Source organism: Panthera tigris, chromosome B2, assembly GCF_018350195.1.
Source record: "Panthera tigris isolate Pti1 chromosome B2, P.tigris_Pti1_mat1.1, whole genome shotgun sequence".
NCBI classification, from domain to species: Eukaryota; Metazoa; Chordata; class Mammalia; order Carnivora; family Felidae; genus Panthera; species Panthera tigris.
Genome location: NC_056664.1, coordinates 66237527 through 66263946, shown reverse-complemented (window position 1 = coordinate 66263946; position 26420 = coordinate 66237527). Strand labels below are relative to the sequence as shown.

At 40.1% G+C, this 26420-nt stretch overlaps 1 protein-coding gene across 5 annotated transcripts in view; it reads right to left on the bottom strand.

Moving 5' to 3' along the window:
- CD109 (CD109 molecule) overlaps positions 1-26420 on the bottom strand; it is a 184414-nt gene that overhangs the window by 120593 nt on the left and 37401 nt on the right. For 3 of the 5 annotated variants that reach the window (XM_042986670.1, XM_042986668.1, XM_042986669.1), the window contains exons 4-5: positions 23664-23836; positions 3662-3690 (exon numbers count right to left, since the gene is read on the bottom strand). In XM_042986670.1, the coding sequence (XP_042842604.1) occupies positions 3662-3690; positions 23664-23718 (84 nt within the window). In that variant the 5' untranslated portion in view covers positions 23719-23836. Of the gene's footprint in view, positions 1-3661; positions 3691-23663; positions 23837-24940; positions 25076-26420 lie in introns of those variants that run through there. The other 2 variants (XM_042986667.1, XM_042986666.1) reach the window with 1 other exon arrangement.

Sequence of the window (26420 nt, the reverse complement as noted above, 5' to 3'; positions counted from 1 at the left end):
ATGATTGCTCTTTGCCCAGGGTATTTAAGGCAAGTGTGCTCAAAAAGGTCCTTGGGGAGGGACTCCTGGCTGGCTCAGACAGTGGAACTAATGACTTTTGGTTGGGGTTGTGAGTTCAAGCGCCATGTTGGGTGTAGAGTTTACTTAAAAATAAAATAGAAATAAATAAAAATTGGGGCGCCTGGGTGGTTCAGTCGGCTAGGCGTCTGACTTCAGCTTAGGCCATGGTCTTATCGCTCGTGAGTTCGAGCTCGCATGGGGCTCTCTGCTGTCAGTGTGGAGCCGGCTTCAGTTCCTGTCTCCCTCTCCTTTTCCCCTCCCCAGCTCATGCCTTCTCTCTGTCTCAAAAGTAAATAAAAACATTGGAAAAAAAATTTTTTAATAAAAACAAATAAAAATTTACAAAAGATCCTTGGTGGGCAAGGAACTAATCTGGGATGACTAAAACCATTTAACCTTCTCTGAAAGATCAATTATCAAGGAAACGGAGACAACAAAATAGGATTTATCCTACTCTACATCATTAATTACTTATAATTACTAAAATAAGGAGAGATTTCAAATAACTTCCAAAATAAAATTGAGGGATTTAAGATGACAGTTTCTACTTAAAATATATTTTTAAAATGTTAATTATACATAAAATAAACTTCAAAACATTCCTAACTTTAAAAACCTCTCCCTCGTGTTAAGTTGGATTTATTTACAGAGAATAAAAGAAATTTGCCTAAAACATTTTCTGCAAAAAAATAACCTTTATACTAAGCATCAATCATTTTTATTTACTTCTTATTAAAAGTTGATTTTAGTGCATCAAAAATAGAAACAATGAGCTAATCAGATATTAAAAACCATTTGTTTTAATGAAGTCAAAATATTTACATTTTACAGCAAAAATTCATGAGAACCTCAAAAAACAATCTGAAATATTACAAACATCAGAATGCAAGTGCACACTCTGAAAGCTGAGCCTATTTTAACTGACAACTCATAACAATGCAGAACTTTCTATTTTTGCCAAGCATTATCAAATTTTCCCAGACACACTTTATGACTAAGTCTTTAAATTTTTGTTTTACTAGAAAAGGGATATAATGTCTAAGAAAGCCTTCGATAGGTAATTGCTATATCTATCTACAATAGAAATGGCATTACTGGGAAAGACAAATACAGGATTTGGAGTTAGCATTTCCCATAGGTAAGGATTAAAAGAATAATAGCAGCCAAAGCCCAGTTAATGATAGTTTGGACAAGTGCAATTTATAACAAACTGACATTACTGGAACAATCCCAAGCCTGATGCCTTCTCTTTCCAGCCTTTCTACACTTCCAGCCTGTGTAACTATAGGCTTCTCTGATGAAACCAGACAGTTGTACTTTAAGCTGTGGTTTCTGAACTTAAATCCCACCCTCTTCTGCTACAGGACAATTCTATTACACAGGATTTATTTTAATCTTCTCATTGGGATACTCTTTCAACACCATCATGGCCAGCATCTATTATTTTAGGGTACATAAACGCAATGTAATGTTTTATTACCACTGAGATTGGGCTCTCCCCCCATTTCCACCTGCTTTGCCTCTCTTTCCCTACTTCCTATTCAACAATAGAAAAGCAGTTATATTTCTTAAGAGGGAAAGTACAAACATAATAGGTAAGAAACAACAGCTATGGTACATAAGTAATTTTTATAAAGTACTGTTTGGTAGCGCTACATTTTCTAGGAATACCATCCCCTACCACCACCCCTGCAAAAACTAATGTGCTTTCTGAATGTGCTTGATAAGTAACCTTCACGAAGTAATGGGGGAACCTGGCTCATCAGTTAGTGCTAATCCTACATTAAGTAGGTAAAGTATCGGGGCCCAAGTTGTTAAAAAGAAACCACAGGCCCACGGTGGAGTCATTTGCTCCCAGAACAGTACATCGGGACTTAACTGCAGTTTCAACCTCTCCAGGAGTGGAATTTTAAGCCAATCAATCTGGAACTTTCTGACAAGCACCAATGAGGTCATCTGTCACATGGGCCCTCTCCCCCACCCCCACCCCACCCAAAGGAAGATGAGGTAATCTGCAGGATAAGACCCCTTGCCCTTCCCTTGCCTGGAACAATCCTTTCTTTTCTTTTGCTAATAACTTCCTTGCCCCACCTTCCTTCCTACAAAAACCTTCCGTGTTGTACAACTCTTTGGAGCTCCCCTCTGCTTGCTAGGTGGGATCCTGCCCAATTCATGAATCTCTTAATAAAGCCAATTAGATCTTCAAATTTACCGGGTGAAATTTTGTTTTTTAACAAAGTCATTAGTCAACTGTTCTCAGAAAAGTATACCAAATCGCATCTCTTGTTGGATGCTGTGGTCTACTTTCTCTACGGTACATTCAAAGTGTGAAGCTCCAAAATAAAACATGGTAATAAAAGTACAAACTTCCAAATCAAAGCTATGAGAAGCAGGATCAGTTCACAAACAGCATTTAATCACCAGGTTTTACGACTTTCTCAACAAAATAATAACCCCTGTTCACTTCCATAGCAAATTTTACAGCACTTTCACATCTCATTTCACCTCCAAGGTAAAGTACCCCCTATGAAGGAAGCAGTTTCTTTATCCCCTTTTCCAGAGCTAGGACAAGGGTGGGGTGAGTGAGACCCTTGCCTCTGGTGCAAAACTTAAGGAGGAGCCAAAAAAATCAGTAATCAAGATAAGTAAATTTTTAATATTTTAAAATAGAAAAGGTAGTGCAAAAAATTAAATTATGAACACAAAATTTTTTAACAAAGACAGGATCAATATCACCAATGTCTTAGGCTTCAATATGGCTCAGCGTGACCCTCCACTTTCTAGGACAGGGAAACCGAGGGGCAGAGTGTTAATTTCACACTCAAAATTTTGAGGTTCAGTAAGGCAGAAATGGCACCAAACCAGCCCAGGTTTCTTGGCAACACTCCAAAAAGGTTTCCCCAGTGAAGTTCCCTGTTTCACAAGCAAAAAATCTTTGCTATGAATTTGAAGAGGCTAATAACCGATCTCCCTGAAGTAACATTCTTTTAAAAATTTTTTTAATGTTTATTCATTTTTGAGAGGGAGAGAGAGAGAGAGAGAGAGAGAATGAGAGGGGGAGGGACCGAGAGAGAGAGGGGGACAGAGGATCCAAAGTGGGGCTCGAAGCTGACAGCAGAGAGCCAATGCAGGGCTTGAACTCACAAACTGTGAGATCGTGACCTGAGCTGAAGTCGGGCACTCAACCGATGAGCCACCAAGTGCCCCTAAAGTAACATTATTCTATTTTTTTTATAATTTTTTTTTTAGTGTTTATTTATTATTGACAGAGAGAGACAGAGCATGAGTGGAGGAGGGTCAGGAGAGAGGGAGACACAGAACCTGAAACTGGCTCCAGGCTCTGAGCTGTCAGCACAGAGCCCGACGTGGGGCTCGAACTCACAGACAGCGAGATCATGACCCGAGCCGAAGTCGGATGCTCAACTGACTGAGCCACCCAGGCGCCCCAAAGTAACATTATTCTTAATTTAAAGGTGAAACTGAACTCAAGACAAACTCACAAGAAACATAATTTGATATAAAAGTCAACAAAATATTAATTTATTTGTCTCATCAATGCAATGTATATTTCTGAAACCAAATTTTTTAAATGGATACTTACTGATGGAAGAGTAAGTGTCTTGAAAGAGCCTAAAAGCAAAACAGGGAAGAAAATAGAGTCATAATTGGAATATGATGATATAATACAAAACTCCCAAGAATCTCCTAAATACTCTTTCAGATGTGGAAAGAATCATAAGCTTACAGAATCACAAACTTATTTGGCCAAAACAAAACAATTTTATTAAATCCCAGAACACCTGAGACATTATTATATATCCTTGTGCCGAAGAATTAAGGAAAGTGGAGCCAGACTTAAAAGGCTATCAGTGGGTAAACCCCCCCAAAAGATTAGTTTAAGTTCTGCTTCTCTTTTCCATTATCATTTTTGTTGTCATTGTTGCTGCTACTCTTGTTGCTGCTTTCAGGTTATACACATTTGAGGGACACTTCAATCGGTGTTGAGGAAGAACCTAAGGTTTATTTCTTACGTTCTCAGACCCTCATGATAAAAGAAGAAAAGGAAGGCATTAGTCATGTCAGTAGTGAGCTGGGACTCATAACTGACTCACTGGTATTAGAGTGAGGCAGACTTTTTTTTCATGTAAAGTTTCTAAACATAGGACTTCTAATTTAACTCATGCCAATTTCTCATCAGATCTAATTATTTCAAGGGAAAAAAAATGTTTCAAGTTAAAAACAAAAGAATATTGGGGCGCCTGGGTGGCTCAGTCGGTTAAGCGTCCGACTTCAGCTCAGGTCACGATCTCGCGGTCCGTGAGTTCGAGCCCCGCGTCGGGCTCTGGGCTGATGGCTCAGAGCCTGGAGCCTGCTTCCGATTCTGTGTCTCCCTCTCTCTCTGCCCCTCCCCCATTCATGCTCTGTCTCTCTCTGTCTCAAAAATAAATAAACATTAAAAAAAAAGAAATTTTAAAAACAAAAGAATACTTATCCAAAGTTCCCATTTAAGTGACATGAGTTCAGAGGTGGTGACAGGTCCTCACAGTTCCTTCATTTAAGAAATATTTGTGAATATTTAAGAATTTTTACCACAATGACAAGACAGGCATGGCCCCCATCCTCCTGGAAGCCACATGTGTCTACCCTGTAGGAACAGACAGATGCCAGAGCACAGCACAGTACAGAGCAGGGGTTAAACAAGTGGCCTCTGGAATTAGACTACATCAGTTCTAAAATGAATCAACCATGTGCTCACCCCATCCTTGAAAAAGGTACCTGATTATCCAGGCTCCATTTTTTCATCCATAACATGAGCAAGCTAATTAATAATAGTACCAATCTCACAAGGTGGTTGTGAAGAATAAGTACGTTGATATCTGTAAAGTGGATAGAACAGTGTCTGCCACACAGGAAACACTTCATAACTGTAAGTCATTATAGTGCCAGAAAACCTGAAGAGCTATCCACTGGGGATGTCAGCATGCCTCTACAGCAAGGTCTTCAAATCGTTATAATGGAGCACGGAGTCAATTAGGACATATTACCAATGTCAAGTTAGAGGATCAAGTCACATATATGTACTTTCTCAACCAATATATTAAATATTAGAAAACCTTAATTCCTTAGTTTTGCTCAAATAGAAGAAATAAAGCTAATACATGTCCTGCCTGCCTACATCCTTATAAATGGTCTTGCACAACCCCCGATGTGCATACACCCACTTTGAAGACCACTACCCCAATGGGCCTCCATGAAATACAAATATGTTTTCAGCAGCAGATAAGCAATTCATCAAAATCACTTATCCCCTAGCAAAGATCAGTTTATCCAATAACTGTTGCCATAGAAAGCAAAGAGCAAGACTCTTAAATAATAGGACAAAGGACAAAAAGTGTCTTGAAAAGGAGAAGAAGGAGAAACAACTGAACAGATATAACTCGACATGGAAGGGCTGCAATAAAGATAGGGCAGAGACCACCTCAGAGGGATCAGGGGAAGGCACCTAGAGAACATGATGCCAGAGTCTAGGGTTGTAGGATAAAGGAAAATTAGCCAGATGCGAAGGAAAGGGAAGAGCTTCCAGGCAGAGCAACAGCAAGTGCAAAAGAGTGGAGGTCAGCATGAGTCTACAGAAGCAAAGAGCTGGCAGAGAGAGGATTATAGAGATGAGGCTGGACCAAATCATAAAAGGCCTTTTACACAGCGTGAGTCCTTGCCAGGATCATTCCAGGTTCTGCTGCTCTCCCAGCATCCTGAGTTAGCATTTGTCCTGAATCTTTTCAGAGCAGCAAAATATCAATATGAGATGGGTTTAATGTGCACAAGATTTAACTCTGAAATACTATAGTCATGCTTTGGGAATATCTCAACTTGTGGGAAGAAACATCTCATCAAGTTCTTATTTTTAATGAGATGGGCATATTCTATACTGAATTGAAGAGAAACTGAGAAGCCCTATGATATTGCAGCAACTAAGTTTGGTGAGACATTCAAAAGCACCATAAATACAGACAATTTACTGGACAAGTTTTGTGTTGTAAAAATATTTGCTGAAGGGAGTCATGGTACTCTCCAGGCAAAAAGACAAACCCTGTAACATATTTGAACTGAAACATTTAAATAGTTCAATATGGGGGAAAAGATGGAATTGAGAATATCCTTCACACAGCAGAATTTACTCTGATCTTAACACATACCTCAGCACATGTGAAGAGAGTATGTTCTCAATTAAAAATATACCAACAATGAACAAGTGGAATTTGAAATTAAAAATAACACTATTTACATTAGCATCCCAAACAAAGAAATACTTAGGTTTAAACCTAACAAAACAGTTACAATACCTATATGAGGAAAGTACTCTGGTAAATGAAATCAAGGAAGGATTAAATAAATGAAGGGATATTCAATGTTCACGGATAGAAAGACTCAATACTGTCAAGACGTCAGTTCTTCCCAACTTGAGCCATAGATGCAATGCAATCCTAATCAAAATCCCATAAAGTTATTTTATGGAAATCAACAAACTGATTCTAAAGTTTATGTGGAGATGCAAAGGACCCAGGATAGCCATTACAATATTGAAGGAGAACAAAGTTGGAGGATTGATGCTACCAAGTCTAAAACTTACCGTAAAGCTATAGTAACCAAGGCAGCGTGGTACTGGCAAAAGACAGGCAAACTGATTAATGGAACAGAAGATAGAGCCCATAAATAGACCCCTACTAATATGGTTGAATGATCTCTGACAAATGGGCAAAAGCAATCCAATGGAGCAAAGCTGTCTCTTCAAAAAGTAATGCTGAAACAATGGACATCTACATACAAAAAAGTGAATCTAGACAGACCTTACCCCCTTCACAAATATTAACTCAAAACAGATCATAGACTTAAATATAAAATGCAAAACTATAAAATTCCTAGAATATAGCATAGGAGAAAACCTAGATGACCTTGGTCTTTTTCGGTATAACACCAAAGATACAATCCATTAAAGAAATAATCCATAAGCTGGACTTCATCAAAATCAAAAGCTTCTGCTATGCAAACGACAACATCAACACAATGAGAAGATAAACTACAGATTGGAAGAAATATTTGCAAAAGACACACCTGATAAAGGACTGTATTCCAAAGTATGCAAAGAACTTTAAAAACTCAACAATAAGGGGCACCTGGGTGGCTCAGTCAGTTAAGCATCTGACTTCAGCTCAGGTCATTATCTCACAGTTTGTGAGTTTTAGCCCCGAATCGGTCTCTGTGCTGACAGGTCAGAGCCTGGAGCCTGCTTCGGATTTTGTGTGTCTCTTTCTCTCTGCCCCTGCCCCGCACGCACAGGCGCTCTCAATCAATCTCTCTCTCTCTCTCTCTCTCTCTCTCTCTCAAAAATAAACATTAAGAAAATGTTTTTAATAAATAAATAAATATTTTTAAAAAATAAAACTCAACAATAAGAAAACAAATAACTCGACTAGAAAATGGGCCAAAGTATTAATAGACAACTCAGCAAAGAAGATACACAGATGGCAAGTAAGCATAAGAGAAGATGCTCCACATCATAAAGAAATGCAACTGAAGCAATAAGATACCAGTACGCTGGTATCAGTCATTGACAACATCAAATGCTGGCCAGGATGTGGAGCAACAGGAGCTCTCACTCACTGCTGGTTTGCAATGCAAAATGATACAGCCACTTAGGAAGACAGTTTGGCAATTTCTTACAAAACTGAACATACTTTTACCATATGATCCAGCAATCACATTCCTTGGCATTTACTCAAGAGTTGAAAACTTATGACCACACAAAAATCTGCACACAGATATTTACAGCAGCTTTATTAATAATTGCCAAAGCTTAGAAGCAACCAAGTTTCCTTCAGTCGGTGAGTGGAAAAATAAACTGTGATACATCCAGACAATGTAATATTATTCAGCTCTAAAAATAAATGAGCTATCAGACCATGAAAAGACATGGAGGAACCTTAAGTGCATATTACTAAGCCAAAGAAGCAATCTGAAAAGGCTACATACTATACAATTCCAACTAAATGACAGCTGGAAAAAGCAAAACCATGGATACAATAAAAAGATCAGGTTGCTGCAAGGTGGCATAGAAAGATGAACAGGCAGAACACAGAGGGTTTTCAGGGCAATGAAAATACTCTGTATGATATTATAATGATGGACATATGCCATTATACATTTGCCAAAACCCACAGAATATACAATGCCAAGAATGAACCCTAAGGTAAATGATGGACTTCGGTTGTTTATGATGTGTCAGTGTAAGTTCATCCTTGCTAAAAAAAAATATGTACCATTCTGGTTAGTGATGTTGATAATAGGGGAGGCTAGGCATATATAGGTACAGGGATAATAAGAGAACTCTGCCAAAAAAAAAAGTCTTTATTTGAACGTTCAAATTGTCTGATCATTCCATTATATATATTTGTATAAATTATATAAATATAAATATATATAAATAAAATATTATACAAATAATAATACAGTAAAACCTTGGTTTGCGAACATAATTCATTCCGGAAACATGCTTGTAATCCAAAGGACTTGTATAATTTCAAGAACCATTGGCTCGGTTGTGATCATGTGACATTCGGGATCACGTACTACTCCTATTGTAAAACATCGCTCATTTATCAAGTCAAAATATTTTAGAAAAGTTTGCTCATCTTGCAGAACACTGAGAAAGAGTTACATGCAATCCAACGCTTTAATGTATATATAACGGAATGGTGAAAATACTTGAATGTTCAAATAAGTTATGGATTATAACCTACTGAATAAAGAGTCAACGTGCTCATGCTGCCCTATAAGTAAATAGATGAGTGAAAGAAGAAGAAAAAGTTCTTCTTTACCATAAAATTCCAACTAATAAACACAGAAGGAATCATGGAATTAGAAAATTTCACAACTATCACGGTAATAATTGATTCAGCGATAATCATCAATCTTGTGTGTGCAAGCTGGATGAGACTCGTGAGAAATAATGAGCTATTGTTGTCCTAAACTACTAAGTTTTAGGGTGGTTCAATCACAGAAATGGATGACTGGAATACTCTTGAAATAAAAAGAGTAACTAGCAAACCTCTAAAGGTATAGAGTCAAACACAATAGCCTGTAGCCATAGTGGCTATTGAAATGAGCAACTGAAATGTGCTACAAATACAAAATGCACCCATATTTGTAAGACTTAAAAAAGTAAAAGTATATAAACTATCTCAGTCATGATTTTATAATTACTACATGTTGATAATATTTTATGAATTACTGGGTTAAACAAAAAATATTAAAATTAATTTTTTAATTAATTTTTTTAAGTTGGACTCCACCCAGCATGGAGTCCAACACATGGCTCAAACTCATGACCATGAGATCAAGACCCAAGCTGAAATTAAGAGTCAGACACTTAACTGACTGAGCCACCCAGGCGCCCCTAAAATTAATTTCACCTCAATTTTTTTACCTTTTTTTTAAAGATCTTATTTTTAAGTAATCCCCACAGCCAACATGGGGCTCAAACTCACAACCTCAAGATCAATAGTTGCATGATCCACTGACTGAGCCAGTCAGGCGCCCCCCCCCCCAATTTTTGTAACCTTTCTAATGTGGTTACTAGAAAATGCTATTACATGAGTGGTAGCACCATACTTGTATTGGACAACGTTGGTGTAGAGGATGGAAGACTCACATTTTTGCTTAGAAGCAATAAAACAACGAACGGGTCTGACTGCATACAACTTTTAAGTTTGGTGAATAAAATAATAACAGATACTATTTATAGTGTTATAAAAGCATTACATATTTTAGCTGATCTAATTGGCATCATAATCTTATTAAGTATTATTATCCTTCTTCTACAAATGAGAACCCTGAGTCACAGAGGCATTAAGTGACTTGCCCAAGGTCAAACAGAAAAGAAGTAACAGAGCCAACATTCTAACACAGGCAGGCTGCCTCTTGGATCTGAACTGTAACTCACTCTCAGGGCATCTGGGTGGCTCAGTCAGTTAAGTGTCTGACTTCGGCTCAGGTCATGATCTCGCAGTCCCTGCATCAGGGACTCTGATCAGGGACTCATCAAGCCCTGCATCAGGCTCTCTGCTATCAGCTCAGAATCCGCCTCATATCTTCTGTCTCCCTCTCTCTCTACCTCTCCCCCACTCGTGCTTTTTCTGTCTCAAAAATAAATAAACATTTTTTTTAAAAAATCACCACTCTCAGGACAAGAACAGCAGCTGTACCTCTGTTCTTTTACCCTGCATACCTTTGATTATTGTAAAGGTTCCCCAGCCTAGAGAGCTTCTTTGTGCACGTTATCACCACTCAAAATCTCCATTACCTGGGGCTCCTCTCCTCAACTCTATGCTAGTCATCAGAGAACCTGGGGATTCTCTTTCATCCATGTTTCTCCCAACCCTTAGAGTCACGCTATAAGCACTGAAGTAGCAGAGCTAATTTTAAAATAATTCATGTTATACAAGAACTTCTGAAAAGGAAATAAAAACTTGAAAATTTCCCGACTCTCATAACACTTCCTCACACTAGTTTTGATACATTTGAGGTTAATTTCAATTTCTGAAAAATCCCTCTTCAAAGGAAAGTTAAATAATCACATCTGTCTATGGTTGGGATCCCAGGGAAGCCAACGCTGAGATGGTGATTAAAGTGCAAGGGTTTGGGGAGCTCCGGGGTGGTTCCGTCGGTTAAGCACCCACTCTCGATTTCTGCTCAGGTGGTGATCTCACGGTTGTAAGATCGAGCTCTGCTTTGGACTCTGTGCTGGGGGTGGAGCCTGCTTAGGATTCTCTGTCTCCCTCTCTCTCTGCACCCACTCTTTCTCACAATAAACTTTTTTTTTTTTTAAGTGCAAGTGGTTTTGTAGGGAGTGCTCTTGGGATCAGCACCTGGAGAAGGGAAGGGAAAGGAAGGAGACGGGACAGGGGAGAGAGGGAGGCAGAGCTACAACGCAGGCTCCAGAGGTGTCACAAGTGAGCTCAGGAGCAGCCATGATCCTTGAGAACTGTCCTGAGTCAGGGGGAGGGGACTGGACACTCACCCAAGGAGGAGTGCCCCTGGGGCAAGGTGATTCCCTTTACTACAGCCAATTCCCAAAGGGGGCTGGCTGTGAAGGCAGTCTGTGGCAACACTGCCAGTAGCTAGAGGGAATGAGTCCTTCTTCCCTGAAAGGCTCCATCTGGAGCATGCACAGCACAGCATCCACCACAATATCCCACATTGGAACAAAATCAAAAAAATTACACTGCAGAAAGCAGGGCCCCAGCAAATCAGTACCCTCGATTATTGAGAGGTATTTATTTTTCATTACTTTAGAATAAATCATCAGGGTTGACTATTTTGTCAGCCAGTGACTTGGAGGAAACAATGTGCTTCCTTTCCATCATGGACTAACATACAGTCTACCTCCATCACCACCAGATTTACAAAGACTGTGTGTGTGTGTGTGTGTGTGTGTGTGTGTGTGTGTGCGCGCGCGCACGCATTAGGGCAAGGGGCGGGGGATTTATTTTTATCTAAGTGTGACACCAAATAAGGAGAAAGTAAAAAACAGCTGTGAATCTACAATCCAAATAAATCCAGTAAGTTGATTAATTGGAGGGCAAGCATTTCAGCAATTCAAGACGAGCTACCAACCTCCCCCCCCTTTTTTTTTTAATGTAGCTCTTTTGGTCAAACTTTTGAGGGGTTTTCTCATTAGAGAAAAATTGGAAAAGGATGTTGACTGCACGCCTGGGTCCCACTACTCTGACACATGAGAGTGTCTGTGTACAGACCCAGGAAAGACAGAGTCAGAAACAGAAACTGCCCCCAAAAGCTGGAGTGTAGGGGCAGAGATGTCCCACCCACCCCTGATTCTGACTGGATTCAGGGAGTGGCTCAAAGGATGTGTAGAGAGATCCAATTTAAAGCCCACTCACTGCTCTTGTGTGTCCTTATTAAAAGGTCGACTTCAAGTACTTGACATTTTTTTCAACATGTTGTGTTCCCTCTAAATTTACAAATGCAGCTTGGAATTTCCTAGGCACTTACTAAGCCTTATGTGAAAGTCCTACATTCTAGAAATAATTTACACAGTCAAAACATAAAATTGGGAGCAGAGTGGTGAGAGTGTAGATGAGGAATAGTAATCTCTTTCTGTACTGTTGCTAGCTTGAAGATTAAATAGAATTTGCAAATTGTTGTGACCACTTCTGCTCCCTTTCAGCAAGTTTCCATTCAGACATGGGAAACAGTCCCCACCTCTTAAAACACTGCATGGCACTCTTTTAAATCAAAGACTAAAGATCCGCTCTGTTATGTGAAGTCCTTCTCAATATTATTGTAGATAAGTCTGTAAAACTCCGGTCATTTTTGTGTATAACCAGAGTCAATCTTTGAACCCTTTCAGATGTTTTCTCCTTCCCATCGCTGCCGAAGCCACTCAAAAGAAACCTTGTTTTAAGGCTTCACAATTGGCACAAGCCTGAGAGCTGGCCATTTGATTTACAAATAGAGTCCAGCTATTTTTAAGTTGTGTAATAAGCATACACAAAAACTAACCTTCCCTTAACTTTTTAAACACACTCTATAATACCATATGCTGCCTCTTCTGACATCTGTGCTCACCAAATAGCTCTGCAGAGAACTGCTGAAGGGAAGGGGTAGTGTGTAACTGGAAATCCAATTGGTCCAGAAATATTCTGTATGGAAAAAAAAAAAAAAGAAATAGCTTTTCCACTATATGTGTGTGTGTGTGTGTGTGTGTGTGTATAATACATGTGTGTGTGTGTGCGTGTGTGTATACTTTTTTTCAACTTGTTCCCATTAAATTTACAAATGCAGCTCAGAATTTCCTAGGCAAATATATGCCTGGCTTAGTATTTACAGCTTAATTATTTTTGGCAACTCTCTGCTATTGAGGAATATATAGTAATAAACTTAAGTATATCACTTTTTTAGCTGAAAACTTTGACCTCTTTACCAAGTTATTACATATTCTCAGTATTCAGCATTTTCTTTGTTCACAGACTGTGAGAAATGGGGTTTTCAACTCCAAATCCGTGGAAGACAAAATCTTAAAATATGCTTCTGCTTCACAGTTTAATGTCACTTTAAGGTTAAGTAACTCTTCAGTGAATTCAATCTATACAGAAAAGACAAGCATTTCTAGTAAAACAAAACAAAGCAAATCTCTTTTGGTCCCATATACACCCTTTTAATTTTTTTTTTCTCTCCTGCCTCTCCTTACTTACAAACATCTCAATAAACACGAGTTTCATAAATGATGTTTTGTTCCATTTAGACCACTGAGTATAAACAGGTCAAACAAAACCCACTAAAAGTAAAATAAATAAAATGGTACAGTATAAACTAAATGTTAGGTGCGATACATATGAAAAACCAAGAGTCACACAAGACTCTGGGCTACTAAATGTACAGGGCACTTTTGATGTCAGGGTTAGCAAACTACGGTCCACGGGCCAAATGTTGCCCACACCCACTTTCATACAGTTTGTGAACCAAAAATGGTTTTGCATTTGTAAATAGCCGGAAAGAGAAACAGAGTAATATTTCATGACACATGAAAATTATATGAATTCCAAATTCAGTGGCCATAAAATTCCATGAGGACGCTCATTTATTATGCAGTCTATAGCTACTTTGCCTCTACAAAGACAAACAACAAAAACCATAAGGCAGCAGAGCCTATCATGTTTACCATCTGGCCTTTTACAGAAAAAGTTTACTGAACCCCTATGGTATAATGCTCCTTTTAGGGAGATTTCCTCCTTTCTCAAGGGATAAGAAATAAGGCCCACTCGAAGTCAGAATCGAAGTGCCTCGGTGGCTCACTTGGTTAAGTCCAGCTCTTCATTTCGACTCGGGCCATGATCTCACGGTTCATGAGTCCGAGCCCCAGCCGGCTCTGCACTGGCAAGCAGAGCTTGCTTGGGATTCTCTCTCTCCCTCTCTCTGCCCCTCCCCCACCAAAATGAATAAGTAAACTTAAAAAAAATTCAAAGTGCCTTCAACAGAGACCTGGCCTGATGCCACAGCGTGTGCTCAGAAGGGTGGCATTGGTACTAACATCTGATACTAGGAAATGCTGGGTACGACACAGCTAACATTCTCCAGTGTTTAGAATGTTTAGCCAGCTAACATTCTCCAGTGTTTAGCCAGACACTATGATAAATGTTCTAAAGAAGTGCACTAAAAAAAGAAAAAAAGAAATGGGTAAAATTAATTTTAATAACATATTTTATTTAACCCAATGTATCCAAATATTATCACTGAACATGTAATCAATATTAAAAATTTATCAGTTTAAAAAAATTATCAGTTTTGTTGCACTTTTTGGTATGAAGTATTCAAAATCCAGTATTTATTTCATACTTGCAGGCCATCTCACACAACCCACATTTTAAGCACTCAAAACCCACGTGTGGCTCGTGGCTACCACATTGCACAATGCAGCTCTGAAGCACTGTTTCATGTAATACTCACACCAATGCCCTAATTGTAGGTATTGTTATTATTGCCATCATTCAAATAAAGAAACCGAGATTAGATGAAATGAAGTGACTTGCCCAAGGCCACTTAGGTAGTAAAACGTAGTGCACAGGGTTCAATTCCAGTGTGGTTCCAGAGCCCCCACTCTGACCCACTGTGTCTCCCAAACTATACAGAACAGACCTGGCTATCACTTCCAAAATATTAGTCCAAACGAAATCTCATGTTTCGTCCCTGCCCCTCCTCTGTAGCTTAGTACACTCTTGTGTTAGTATTTGAACACATCCACTCTTTCACCTTTCCCCTCTTATCTGCATTGTGATTACCTCAAGCCCCTATGTAGCCCTGCAGAAGACCATCCCTCTTCAACCCAACATTCATTTGCAGCATTCATACCATACTCCCCCTTCCCATGCCCAGGGCAGACACAGCTAATCCATCCACTCTATTCCAGTGAACCCAGACTTGACCTTGAAACCATCAATATGACACTCCAAGCAGCCTCTACCATCAACTCAAGATGGCACATGAAACGAAACCTATTTTGTTTCCCCTTGAGGAGCCAAATATTTACCCTACCCAATACTGTGCCATGTACAATTTGATGCCTAATAAATATTTGGAATTCTCAAAATAGTAATGCCCTGTCTTAACTGTATTCCTAAGAAGATTTAACAAGAATTTCAGCGAAACTTAAATTTATCATATTAAATCATTTCTGCCAGCTACATTTTCATAAATATAAATTCCCAATATTGCCCTGCTACCAACAGCTATCAAGTACTCTTAAAAAAACATAACTCCTTATTTGTGTCCAAACTCTTTACCACTCTGGTTTTTAGATTAATTCATGAGCCATTTTCTTCAGAACTAAAGACCCAAGGACCTGCCCACTACCTCCCTACCCAACTCCCCCCATCAAATTTTCTTTGGCCAATTTCACCCTCATCCTTTCAAAGGAAGAAAGTCAAGTCATGGAATTTTCCTAAGAGAAATGAAGAATGCAAGACATAGAGCAAGACCAGACCCACTATAATTTCCTTCTGATTGTCAAGTTTTGACATTGCACCTTTGGTATGATGATCATCTTAGCCCAGACCAAGAGATGATATATTACAATTCCACTTCTTACTCACACTGACAACCTCATGGCAATAATAAAATAACTACCCCATCCCTTCGAGCTTCAAGTAAAGCATACTACCACCATAAATACCCCTTTCTCTTCATTCTCCTGTGCTCCCTCCCCCAATACCAATACAAGTATTAGCCCTTGCATTCCAACATCCCACAATCCAGCAGGGGCCCATTTGGACACCACCAGCGAATATCTCCAATTCTGCACTTCTTTCTCCAATAGGCCACTACTTATAATGTATATCCCCACTTCCTATGAAGAGATGACCAGATGTGTACAATTTAGAGGCAGGTCTTCCTAAAACTGTATTTCAATTTTATTCCTCATCTCAAGTTCATCCCTCAAAATATTTCTTTCCTTATCTCTTTCTTGCATCAAAACAAAAAGTACAAGTCTTTTTTTTTTTAATGATTAATCCACTTACCTGTGCTCCTGATCCTGATCCCACCATTTCTTATCCATGAATTATCCACCCATCCCCTTTTGCAGCCACCACTTTTACCTCTCTACTGTACATTTTAAAAGACCATCTACCTCTCTCCTTTAAACCATCAAACTTTGGTAAGAGTAGCCTACCCTCATATTCTCTCACCACCCTTTTGTTACTTAAAACTAAGCTTTTGATTCAACTTAAAACCATTCACTTGAGGATCACCAATGTTCTTTTTTCTGTCTTTGTCTTTTCTTCTCTGACCTTCTGGGACAGTTGGGACTATTAAAACTTTCCTTTTTTGTAACTTTCTTCCCTTGGCTTCTGAAACATCTTACCATCTTCAATCTATCCCAGTCTCTGGCTGCTCACTGTTTGTCCATTTCATTGATTTATTTTCCTTCTTCCAAGCTTCTATCATCAGTCTTGTTCCATAGGCTTGTCTCTCTTGTGCATCTTACATGTTCCCACCAAGACTTCGAATATTGTCTGCCTCTGTGAAAACAATGCCTTAAACTCTCTCCCTAGCTGCAATTTCAAAACTATCTGCTGTACATCTCCCCCTGGATGTCTCCCTAAACTTTAAAGCAGAATGTAGCATTTTTTCAGAAAACAGACACACAAACCTCTATCTCCCCATGACTACCACTCCCAGCCATCAGCTCTTTCCTCCAGCACACCCTTCCCTCCCCTAGTATGTGAAATGACTGTTCCCACTAAATGCCAAATATATCAGCAGAAGTAGAACATTTATGAATGGGCATTTGTATAGCTCTGGATGTAAAAGGTAATGGTACGGGACACAGGGTCACACACAAGAAGCACTATTTACAAACCACATTGAATTTTTTATACAAAAAAGAAATAAAAATTCTCCAGCCTTCTGCATTTTAAATATTATATGTTATGTTATCCTTCCGGAGTCTCTGAACCTCCTTTAATCCTTCCTTTCTCTTATTCCCCAATCGCCCCCATTCATTCACGCTCAGAGCAAATAACCGATAAATAATAAATTAATGGGGGGGAAATGTCATTGGGCAAACAACTGGTTTCAGCATTGTAAAGCCCTCTTTACAACATAAAGGATCAAACGGTAACCCAGCCCAAATTCTTACAGGATCTGATTTCTATTTCCACCACAACCCCTCCGTGAGTCACTGGAGGAGTGACTCATTTCGTGTTAGAAGAGGAGCAGCACATGTTTAACTTGGAGTTTGAAGAATCAGTATGTTCACTTTCAGCTTCACTCAGTCACTGATTCATAATCAAACCCCAAAATATGCTTCTCTACCGCATAAAATGAACCCCAATGCTTAGGGATGGGGGTTGCTTGAAAGCAAATACGGAAGTCTAGGAGGAGACTTCTCTCAGCCAGCCATGAATCATTCTAGACTTGCAAGGGCATGTCTCTCACCCTCAGGCTTTCCAGCACTTACTTGGTCAGAAGCAATTCGTGAGATGCTGAAGACGAGTCATTCTCATTTTAATTCTCATTTTAATCAGTTGTGATGACTGCTTAACATAAAGTTTAGATTCCTGGACCTTACCAATGTCTTGAAGGAGTGGACATGAGTCTATTTTTTTTTTTCAAGACTTTATTTTCAGGTAATCTCTATACCCAACACGGGGCTCAAACCCACAACCCCGACATCAAGAGTCACATGCTCCACCAGCTGAACCAGCCAGGCACCCTGAGTCTGCATTTCTAATAAATACAACTCACACTTGGAGAAAGCCACAGGATTTAGTGTTAGAAAGATCTATGAGGCTCCTAGCCCCACCCCCACCCCCTGTAGAACCATTAGTCCATAAAGAGCAACTCCACCTTGAGCTGAAATAAGAAACTTGCACAAATATGCAGGTAAGCATTTTAAAACCCCTTAGCTAGCCTTATTTTCTTCCATATCAGGAAAATCAACATTTGCAAATACACCCTAGGTCTTACACACAGTTCTCCATATGTTAGGCCTTCCGCAGAGCTCTCCATGTGTTAGGAAAATTTCCTAGAGTCTAATGGAAATAGCACTGGACTGCAAATCTGGGGGCCTGTGATGTTTTCAACTCTTGGTCAAGTCACCAAACACCATGCCTTAGTCTCCTCAGCCATAAATTGCTGACTGAATAATTTATGAATTGGCTTATCTCAGAGGTCCCATCCAGATCCAAAATTCTGTGAAGCTCCAAGTAAATTAGGTGGAGAGCTAGCATTTCATTGTGATTCTTCAGATCCAGATTAGATTTCATTAGATCCAGGACTAAATCACCACACGCAAACGCGACAATAATTTTACAGCAAGGTGACTGATGCAACATTGCACCAATACCCCAAAGTAAGGCAAACAAAAAATATGCCATGTTTTTGTTCAGGCAGTATAAACCTGCAAATTCAGAACCAACAGAACCAACTTCAAAGTCAAGCTTTACTATTTACCCTGTTAACTCCAGAAAGTTATTTCTCCTCTCTTAGCCTCAGTTTCTTCATCTCTAAAATGAAAATAATAGTGCCTTCGTCACAAGGTTACTGAAGTATTGTGCATTAAGTCCCTGGCACTGTAAGGAAACTCAGTATTTAATATGTTAAATCTCTTCCCAGTTCCTCCTAGTGATGTGCCTTTTATAGAGTTCCCAGTTCAAGATCATCCCAACTGATGATTAATAATTGCCTGTCATGATTGTTGCTATTCACCTTTAATAACAATAGCTACCATTTTCTTGAATAATTCCTGTGTTAAGTGCTATAAACATGTTATCTCACTTAATCCATACAATAACCATGTAATTGCATAAGGCAGGAACCACTATTCTTCAGATAATAAAACTGAAGCCTGGTGAGATCATGACTGACCACATACAATCACTAATGGAAGGTTATTCAGGTAGCCTGGCTTCAGAGTCTAACCACATCGTGATTACATTATGGTCCTTTATCCTCTGGCACCATGTACATATTTACACACACACACACACACACACACACACACACACATATATACGTATAAATACATATCACACAATAGTAAAGACATGTGAATGAACAGTCCACACCCTTTAAAAATAATTCTCACAAAACTACAAGTTCAGACTGAGTTCTACTGGCAAAGCTTCCTGTGAAAACCTGCCCTGGGAGACCTGCCCACACACTAATTAATCTACTCTCATAAAAACCGTGGGACTGATTTTGATCTACAAGCCATGAAACGTACGCTCAGGAGCTTTGTATCCACCAGAAAGCCCATCCAAACTGAATTGGATGTTTTTTTTTTTAAGTTTTTCAGCTAATATCTCAAATTTGAGAAATATTGATTTCCCACCCTTACCTGGATCAAGATAGAAAATAAAACACCCTATCATCAATGTGAGAAAGACAATAAAGGACAAAGAAGAATTTTTAACTTTTTTTTTCTAATGTTTATTTATTTTTGAAGGAGAGAGAGAGAGACAGAGCATGAGCAGGGGAGGGGCAGAAAGAGAGGGAGACACAGAATCCAAAGCAGGCTCCAGGCTCTGAGCTGTCAACACAGAGCCCTACGCAGGGCTTGAACTCACAAACTGCGAGATCATGACCTGAGCTGAAGTCGGATGCCCAACTGACTTGAGCCACCCAGGCACCCCAAGAATTTTTAACTTTTAAAAAATAGGAAGTAAACACCCCATTAACTCTCCAAGATTTTAAAGCAAAAAGAAAAAGCAATTAATAAATAATATGGTTACACTCATAGAGTAAGTCTCATGCCAATGCCTCAATGGGAAGATGGAAGTAGGCTTGGCACCATAAATAAATAAACAATGAATTCCCACTGTAGCACAAGATGCCCTACAGAACAGCCAAGGTTTCCACTGACATTTTCTGTTTAGGTTTTTTTCTTAAATCAGGTTTATGTAAAACCATCAACAGGGAATTCATTAATAAGGGGAAAGGGTGTATTGGTTATCATTTGAGGCAAACCTCACTCAAGAGAAACACTGAAAGTTTACAAATGACCATCTGAAACTGTGGAAAGAGAAGGGGAATAAAGCAGAAAGAATGATTTCTAGGACATTAAAAAATAATTCAATCATTCCATATGCCTTCACAGGTAAGAGGACAGTTCTCATATCTGACCCATGAGTTCAAGTGTTCTTAAACTTTTTTTCTTGATTTGGCATGGAACTCCAGGGTAACATCACACCAAAGGAAAAAATAAAAACCAAGAAGGGAAGAAATAAATTGACAGACTCACTCTCCACCCAATGTAGAGTCTGATTTGATTTCAAATACCAAAAGCTACTCCATCTTCTCTCCTCTGGTAATTACGACCTGCTGAATTTTCACCATGTTTTGTCAATTATGTCCACTTAACTATTTTATACAATGGAAGACTATGAACTTAGCTCTTTTCACTATAAAGAGGATGATGATGACGGTGGCCATGAGGGCGGAGGTGGTGGTGGTGGTGGTGATGGTAGGGTACGGTAGGGTAGTGGCAGGGATAATGACCAGCACACTTCAATGTCTGAATCTCACCACTGAGGAGGCATTAAGACACCTGTACAGAATGCCACAAAGCTTAGTAGAAACACTTATTCTAAAGGGCCATTGTTCACCCAAAAAACCTCATAATTGATCCCAATAAATGTAGAATTAATATATTTAAAAACGAATAAGCTAACTCTAATGTAATCAATGCTGCTGGCCTCAAGGATGGAAATGTAAACAAAATTTTCCCTGTATCTGTCAAACAAATAAATGAACTCTTCCTTGAGGACAAGCCATACTTTCCTGACTTTTTTAAAATTTATTTCTATTTTTTCCATTTTTAAAATTTTAATTCCAGTGTAGCTAACAGACAGTGTTATATTCATTTCAGGTGTACAGTGTAGTGATTCAACAGTTCCATATATTACTCAGTGCTCATCAAGATTAAGTGTATTCTTAATCCCCTTCACCTGTTTCATCCATCCCTTTTTTAAGGCATATTCTGCAATGTGAATCCTTTAGCTATTATCCTTTCTGACACGAATTAGGTTACAAATGCATTCTGGTTATGGTGGAACACTGCTCTGCCCCAGGAATTTCTAAAAACACCAGGACTGTTAGAAACAGCCACCCAGAAATAGTCCCCCCCTCCTTACCCGGTTCTGCTGGAAGATGAATCTTTATTAGAACCAACCTTTTCCTGGAGGCCCTCATAAGAAAGTGATGAAATAATCAGACCTAAGGTGTATTTATGTGTTTGTGTTTATGTGGCAAGGGAGAAAACATTGAATCCTAGGAGGATCTCTGGATGTCGAAGATGCACTGATTTAAAATGCTCATTTGTCTATGTACTGCTCCAACTGGAGAAGTCAAATAAAAAAAAAAAGTCATGGTCCTTAGGTCCTAACATTACAGGAAGCATCTGCTTTGAGAACAATGACTCATAGCCTCTGATAACAGAGTAACATTCTCCTTTGAAAGAGAGAGAGTACTCCCAGAAATGGTATTTTCAATGAAACTGTACGTCAACAGAGTCAAAAAACACCCATTGAAAGAGGTACATTTTCTCTCTCTCTTTTTCAAAGATCCATTCTGCTCTCAGGACAGTGTTGTCTGATGCAGTCTTGAGCACATTAGCCTTCCCAGAGGCATATGACCAACTCTCTTCCCAAAAGAAAAATCTAAGAATAAAGTTTAAAAATGAGCCACAATATCCCCTTCCCCCCACCACAGTGTTGGTACTATTTGCAGAAAAAAGAAAAGAGCCTGATAAAGGAGATTGCAGAAAAGATAATGCAGTAGAAATTCTAAAATAAGAACATGCAAACATCTCAGCAAAGCCCAAACATTTATTAAAATCATCCATGTTATTCTGGACCTCTGCATTGCAGTAAAACTGCCACACTAGTAGAGCCAAGATGATAAATTTTAGTTAGTAAATAATGAATGTGGAACTACATGAAATATTATCCTCCCTGACTTAGTATTTCAATATTTTCTTTAGCCATTATCATAAGACCAGGATTCATTCATTTTCAGAAATAATAATTCAAAAACAAAAACAGAGGTCTCCTCCCATATAAAAAGGAAATAATGCTCCCTGCATCTTCTTCAGTATTACTACTTATAATATTAACAGCTGTTTACTGAATTCCCAATAGATGCTAGACACTGACTTTCACTTTACACCTGCCCTGGGAAGTAAGTTTCATCACCCCCATTTTATAAATGAGGAAATTGAGGCTCGGAACAGTTAGGTTACTGCAGGAGATCATGCAACTGGTGCTAAGACAATCTCAGATCTTTAGCCCTAATCTACATTTCCTCTCCAGGGAAACAAGGCCTCCCACCTTCCTTTCCTTACATTTCTCCTATGAAAGACAAAGTGGCTTGGCCCCTGTACACACCACTTCTTGCTGACTTCTATCCCAAACTTACCCACCTAGTCAGTCAACTTCTGGTGGAGATATAGATAAACTTTGATTTTATCTCCTTTCACGATAGTGTTAACTTCTCTATGCTGGTAGAGGATAAACATTAATCTAATGAAGTATTGTGAAATCCCTTCCACTCTTAATTATGTGCCCTTAAATTAATTTTTTAAGATAACTCTTAACATTATAGGCATTGATGCCTCAATTTCTGCCCTCTGACTAAACATCTAAACATGCTTCCAGTTAATTGTGCTTATAGGTAGGTGGTTAGGATTATGGGTGATCTTTGCTTATTTCCTTTACTTCCAGGATGGTTTATCAGGTTGTAAGCACTGAGCATATATTTCTCTTTCAATTAGAAAAAAAAAATACTATAAAGGTTCATTTTAATGGAAAAAAAGCTAAGGTATTTATCCCCAAAATTATTTTTCCCTTAGTATTGAAAAAGAAGACATTCACTGAGCCAATTTAACCCTAAACCAGATTAGAATCCAAACTTAAGGGAAGTGGGTTCTTTCACAAATGGCTCCCACATTTATATCATTTTCCCCCGTACTTTAAAAATTAAGAAATATTCCATAAAACTGGACTTTAACATTGTGTAGCTCTTTTCCTTTCCACAAGCCTATTTATTAACATCCTTAGCACTCAGTAAATATAAAGAAACACAGTTGCATATGGTTTATGTAAGCTATATAAATACGGTTTTGTGTCAGACTATTAAGTTTGCCCATTTCCTCTTCTGGGCAGTCACCGGCCTACATTTCCCAGCCTCGTTTGCAGCTCCACGTGGCCATCACAAGAGGAACAGAATTGATAATGAGCCACTTCTAGGCCTATCCCATAAAAACCTCCCACATGAGAAACTCAGTGCTCTTTCCCTGAAGTCTCAGAAGCCACATGTTGATGAGGGAGCCACAAAGTGGAAGGAACCTGGGTCTCTTGGAAGAGCATACAAGAACACCATTTTAGACTCCACAGGAGCAAAAATTAAAAGTGTACTACATAAAACACTGCAACTCTGGGGTTTCTCTGTTACCCACCGTAGCACATGGCTTTATTAACATACTCCAATTATTACTACAGAAGGGTAAGACTCTGTGCTGTTTATCTTACCTTTTTCAAAGACTCCCTCTGCTTCCAGGACAGAGACCGTGAGGTTGGCTGCCATCTTGATGACCTCAGCCTTCACAGTGACCTGGGAGGGGCTGTGTTCCAGAAGCTCTACCCCAACAGTCACATTTCCTCCAGGCCTAATGACCCCTGGGGCTGTCACCAGAAACCTAGGCCTAAAGAGTTCCCAACAAGAGAAAAACACAATTTCTTATCTTTACATCTGCATTCTTTTCCAATCCTCAAATTTCACAGACAGTGAGATAGACCCTCCATACTGTGTCAGTTCCAATTGTTCCAATTATCCCAGTATTGCCCCCACTTCTCCATTTAGCAACTGCACTGAAATGCTATGGAAACAAGAAATCCCATAAATCAATTTTAATGCAGTAATTCCTGTACACTAGAGGAGGGCATGTGTTATTTCCATTTTATAAGCCACAAACAGCACAGGATGGCATACACTGTGGCATGCAGAAGTTAGTGGCAAAGTTATAAGCCTCTAAGCTTCTCCTTTACAGACAACCTCATCCCAGTGTGATTTTTTTTTTTTTTTTGGCTTAAACACCCACGCACGCGCACACGCGCACACGCGCGCACACACACACTTTGCGGGTTTTATTCAAACTTTCGTCCTTGGGCATCTGCCCCAGAAAACATCATCTAACAAATACCACTGATTGAGAGACACCATCTGAAATTAAACTGCCAGTGGTAAAATGCCCAGGGGTAGCAGGGCATAAAAGTCAGCAAAAACAGCACTTTCTCTGCCCAAGCCAGGGGTTAAGGCTCAACTGCAAAACCCTTTAGGAGTGGGGCACTTTCCAATATGCGGCTTGTCTCATTAGTTATCTTCCTGCAGTGTCTGCACCTGAACCACTTCAGTCGCTGCAGCCCCACCTTGCCAATGCCGAAGTTGGGACAGTTAGGAAAAAATAGATCATGTGCCTTCGGGAGAAGAAGGCACGCTGTGTGGGAGAAGAAAAAAAAAAATTGTTTTGAGGAAAAGGCAGAGGCGACACGGACTAAAACTAGAAGGACTCTCTAGAAAGTAATTTCGGCCAAAGAGACGCTTCAACAACTTCACGGGTGGAAAAAGTAACTGTCCCGTGGAGAAGCACGCTGAGGCGACAGGCGGTCAAGCCTCCAGGCCGGTGCCTGGCTAGGGAGTGCCGCGGCGCGGCGGGTTCCCACCCGCGGCCGCACGGCCGCCGCCCCCTCCCGCCCGTCCGCCCGCCCCCCGCGCGCGCCCCGCGCGCGCCCCGCGCCCGCGCTCCTACCCGGGGGCCGCGGCCAGTACCACGGTCCACACGCACGCGAGGTGGGCGGCGGTCAGGAGCCCCGGGCCCCGCATCTCGGCCGCGTCTGCCTGAGCCACCGTCGGCTCCTGGGGAAATTCGCGGGCGCCGCGGGGTGTGGCTTTCCACCTCCTCCCCGCTTTTTTTTTTTTTCCCCTGACTCTGGAGTTTAGCAATCTGAAATGGGCGCGCCTAGAAGCGGAGTGAGAAGTCTAAATTGAGACGGGACTTGGTGGCTCCACCCCTCCCACCGGCATCACAATGGCGCTTCTGGCTGCTCCGGCAGGCATCGCAAACCCAGGGGGGGTCCGAAAGCGGTCTCTAAATGCGGTCGGCCCCACCTGGCCCCCAGCATCCCTGCTCCCCGCGGAGAACACAGGGCGCCCGCTTCCCCAGCCCACCGGGTTCCTCGGGCTGTTTACACTAGCGCTCTACCAACGATGCCCAGAGTGAATAAACAGGCCCATCCTTGTGAGGAGAAATTCAGAGCAGCTATGTGAACTGGAAAAAAATCAATCATTGTCCCCCAGACTATGAGTCATAATTTTAGAGAAATGGCACACACACACGCATATACACACACACGAGGCCAAACCAAGGTACTTTCTGGATAGTTTAATGTCTGTGAATGAAACAGGAGGGAAACGATTTTTACTTAAAACACAAATTAAGGTTATTTTGTTTGCCTGTCCAGGAAAATGTTGTGGTTTCTCAGTTTAAAAAAAAAAAAAAAAAAAAAAAGGAAGAAAGAGAGAAAAGGAAAAAAAGGAATTCTGGCACATGCAAAAGCTAGGTGTTGCTACTCAGAACTGTGAGAAACAATTTTCCGGGGAGATGCTTTATATTTTGGGCCGTCTCTAAACACTCTTGCTACAGAAAGTATTCATTAGAACTGTAAAGTTTGGGGAAATTTGTATAAACACATTTAAGATTGGGGCAGCTCTCCTGTCCCAATAGGACAGTGGCCCTGGGTGCCCAGCAGTTACTTGAGCCCAGCTCCTTGCCATCCTGGCTTGTCAACAAGCTCCTTCCCCAGTTCTTTGGCACTGGCACCATCTTCAGATGACTCAGGTTTCACCATGACTACACCATAAAAGCAGAGAACTGCCAGAAACTGTTGGAAACAGGGCACATTCAGTCCCTGACAACTTAAAGTTTCTAACCCATGGAGAAAAGTTTTAGATGGTGACTTTTGAATGCGGGGTAAAATGCAAAAGGAAAAGAGGTCAGCAAAGGGATGTCATATGACAAAGTTATGTGCTAAATAAGGGAGAAAGTAGCACCTAGACAAACTGTGGTTTTTGGAATCCAGGAACTTGCCTTCCTCCTTTTCCTGTTCCACCCTTTTTCACCCTGCTGCACAGCTAGCAGAGGTCCCTTATGTCCCTATGTCTCCCACAGGCAGTCTATCTTTAGTGGCCGGCTTCCTGTGCAGGCAGGGCTTGAGGATAGTGAAAAGTGT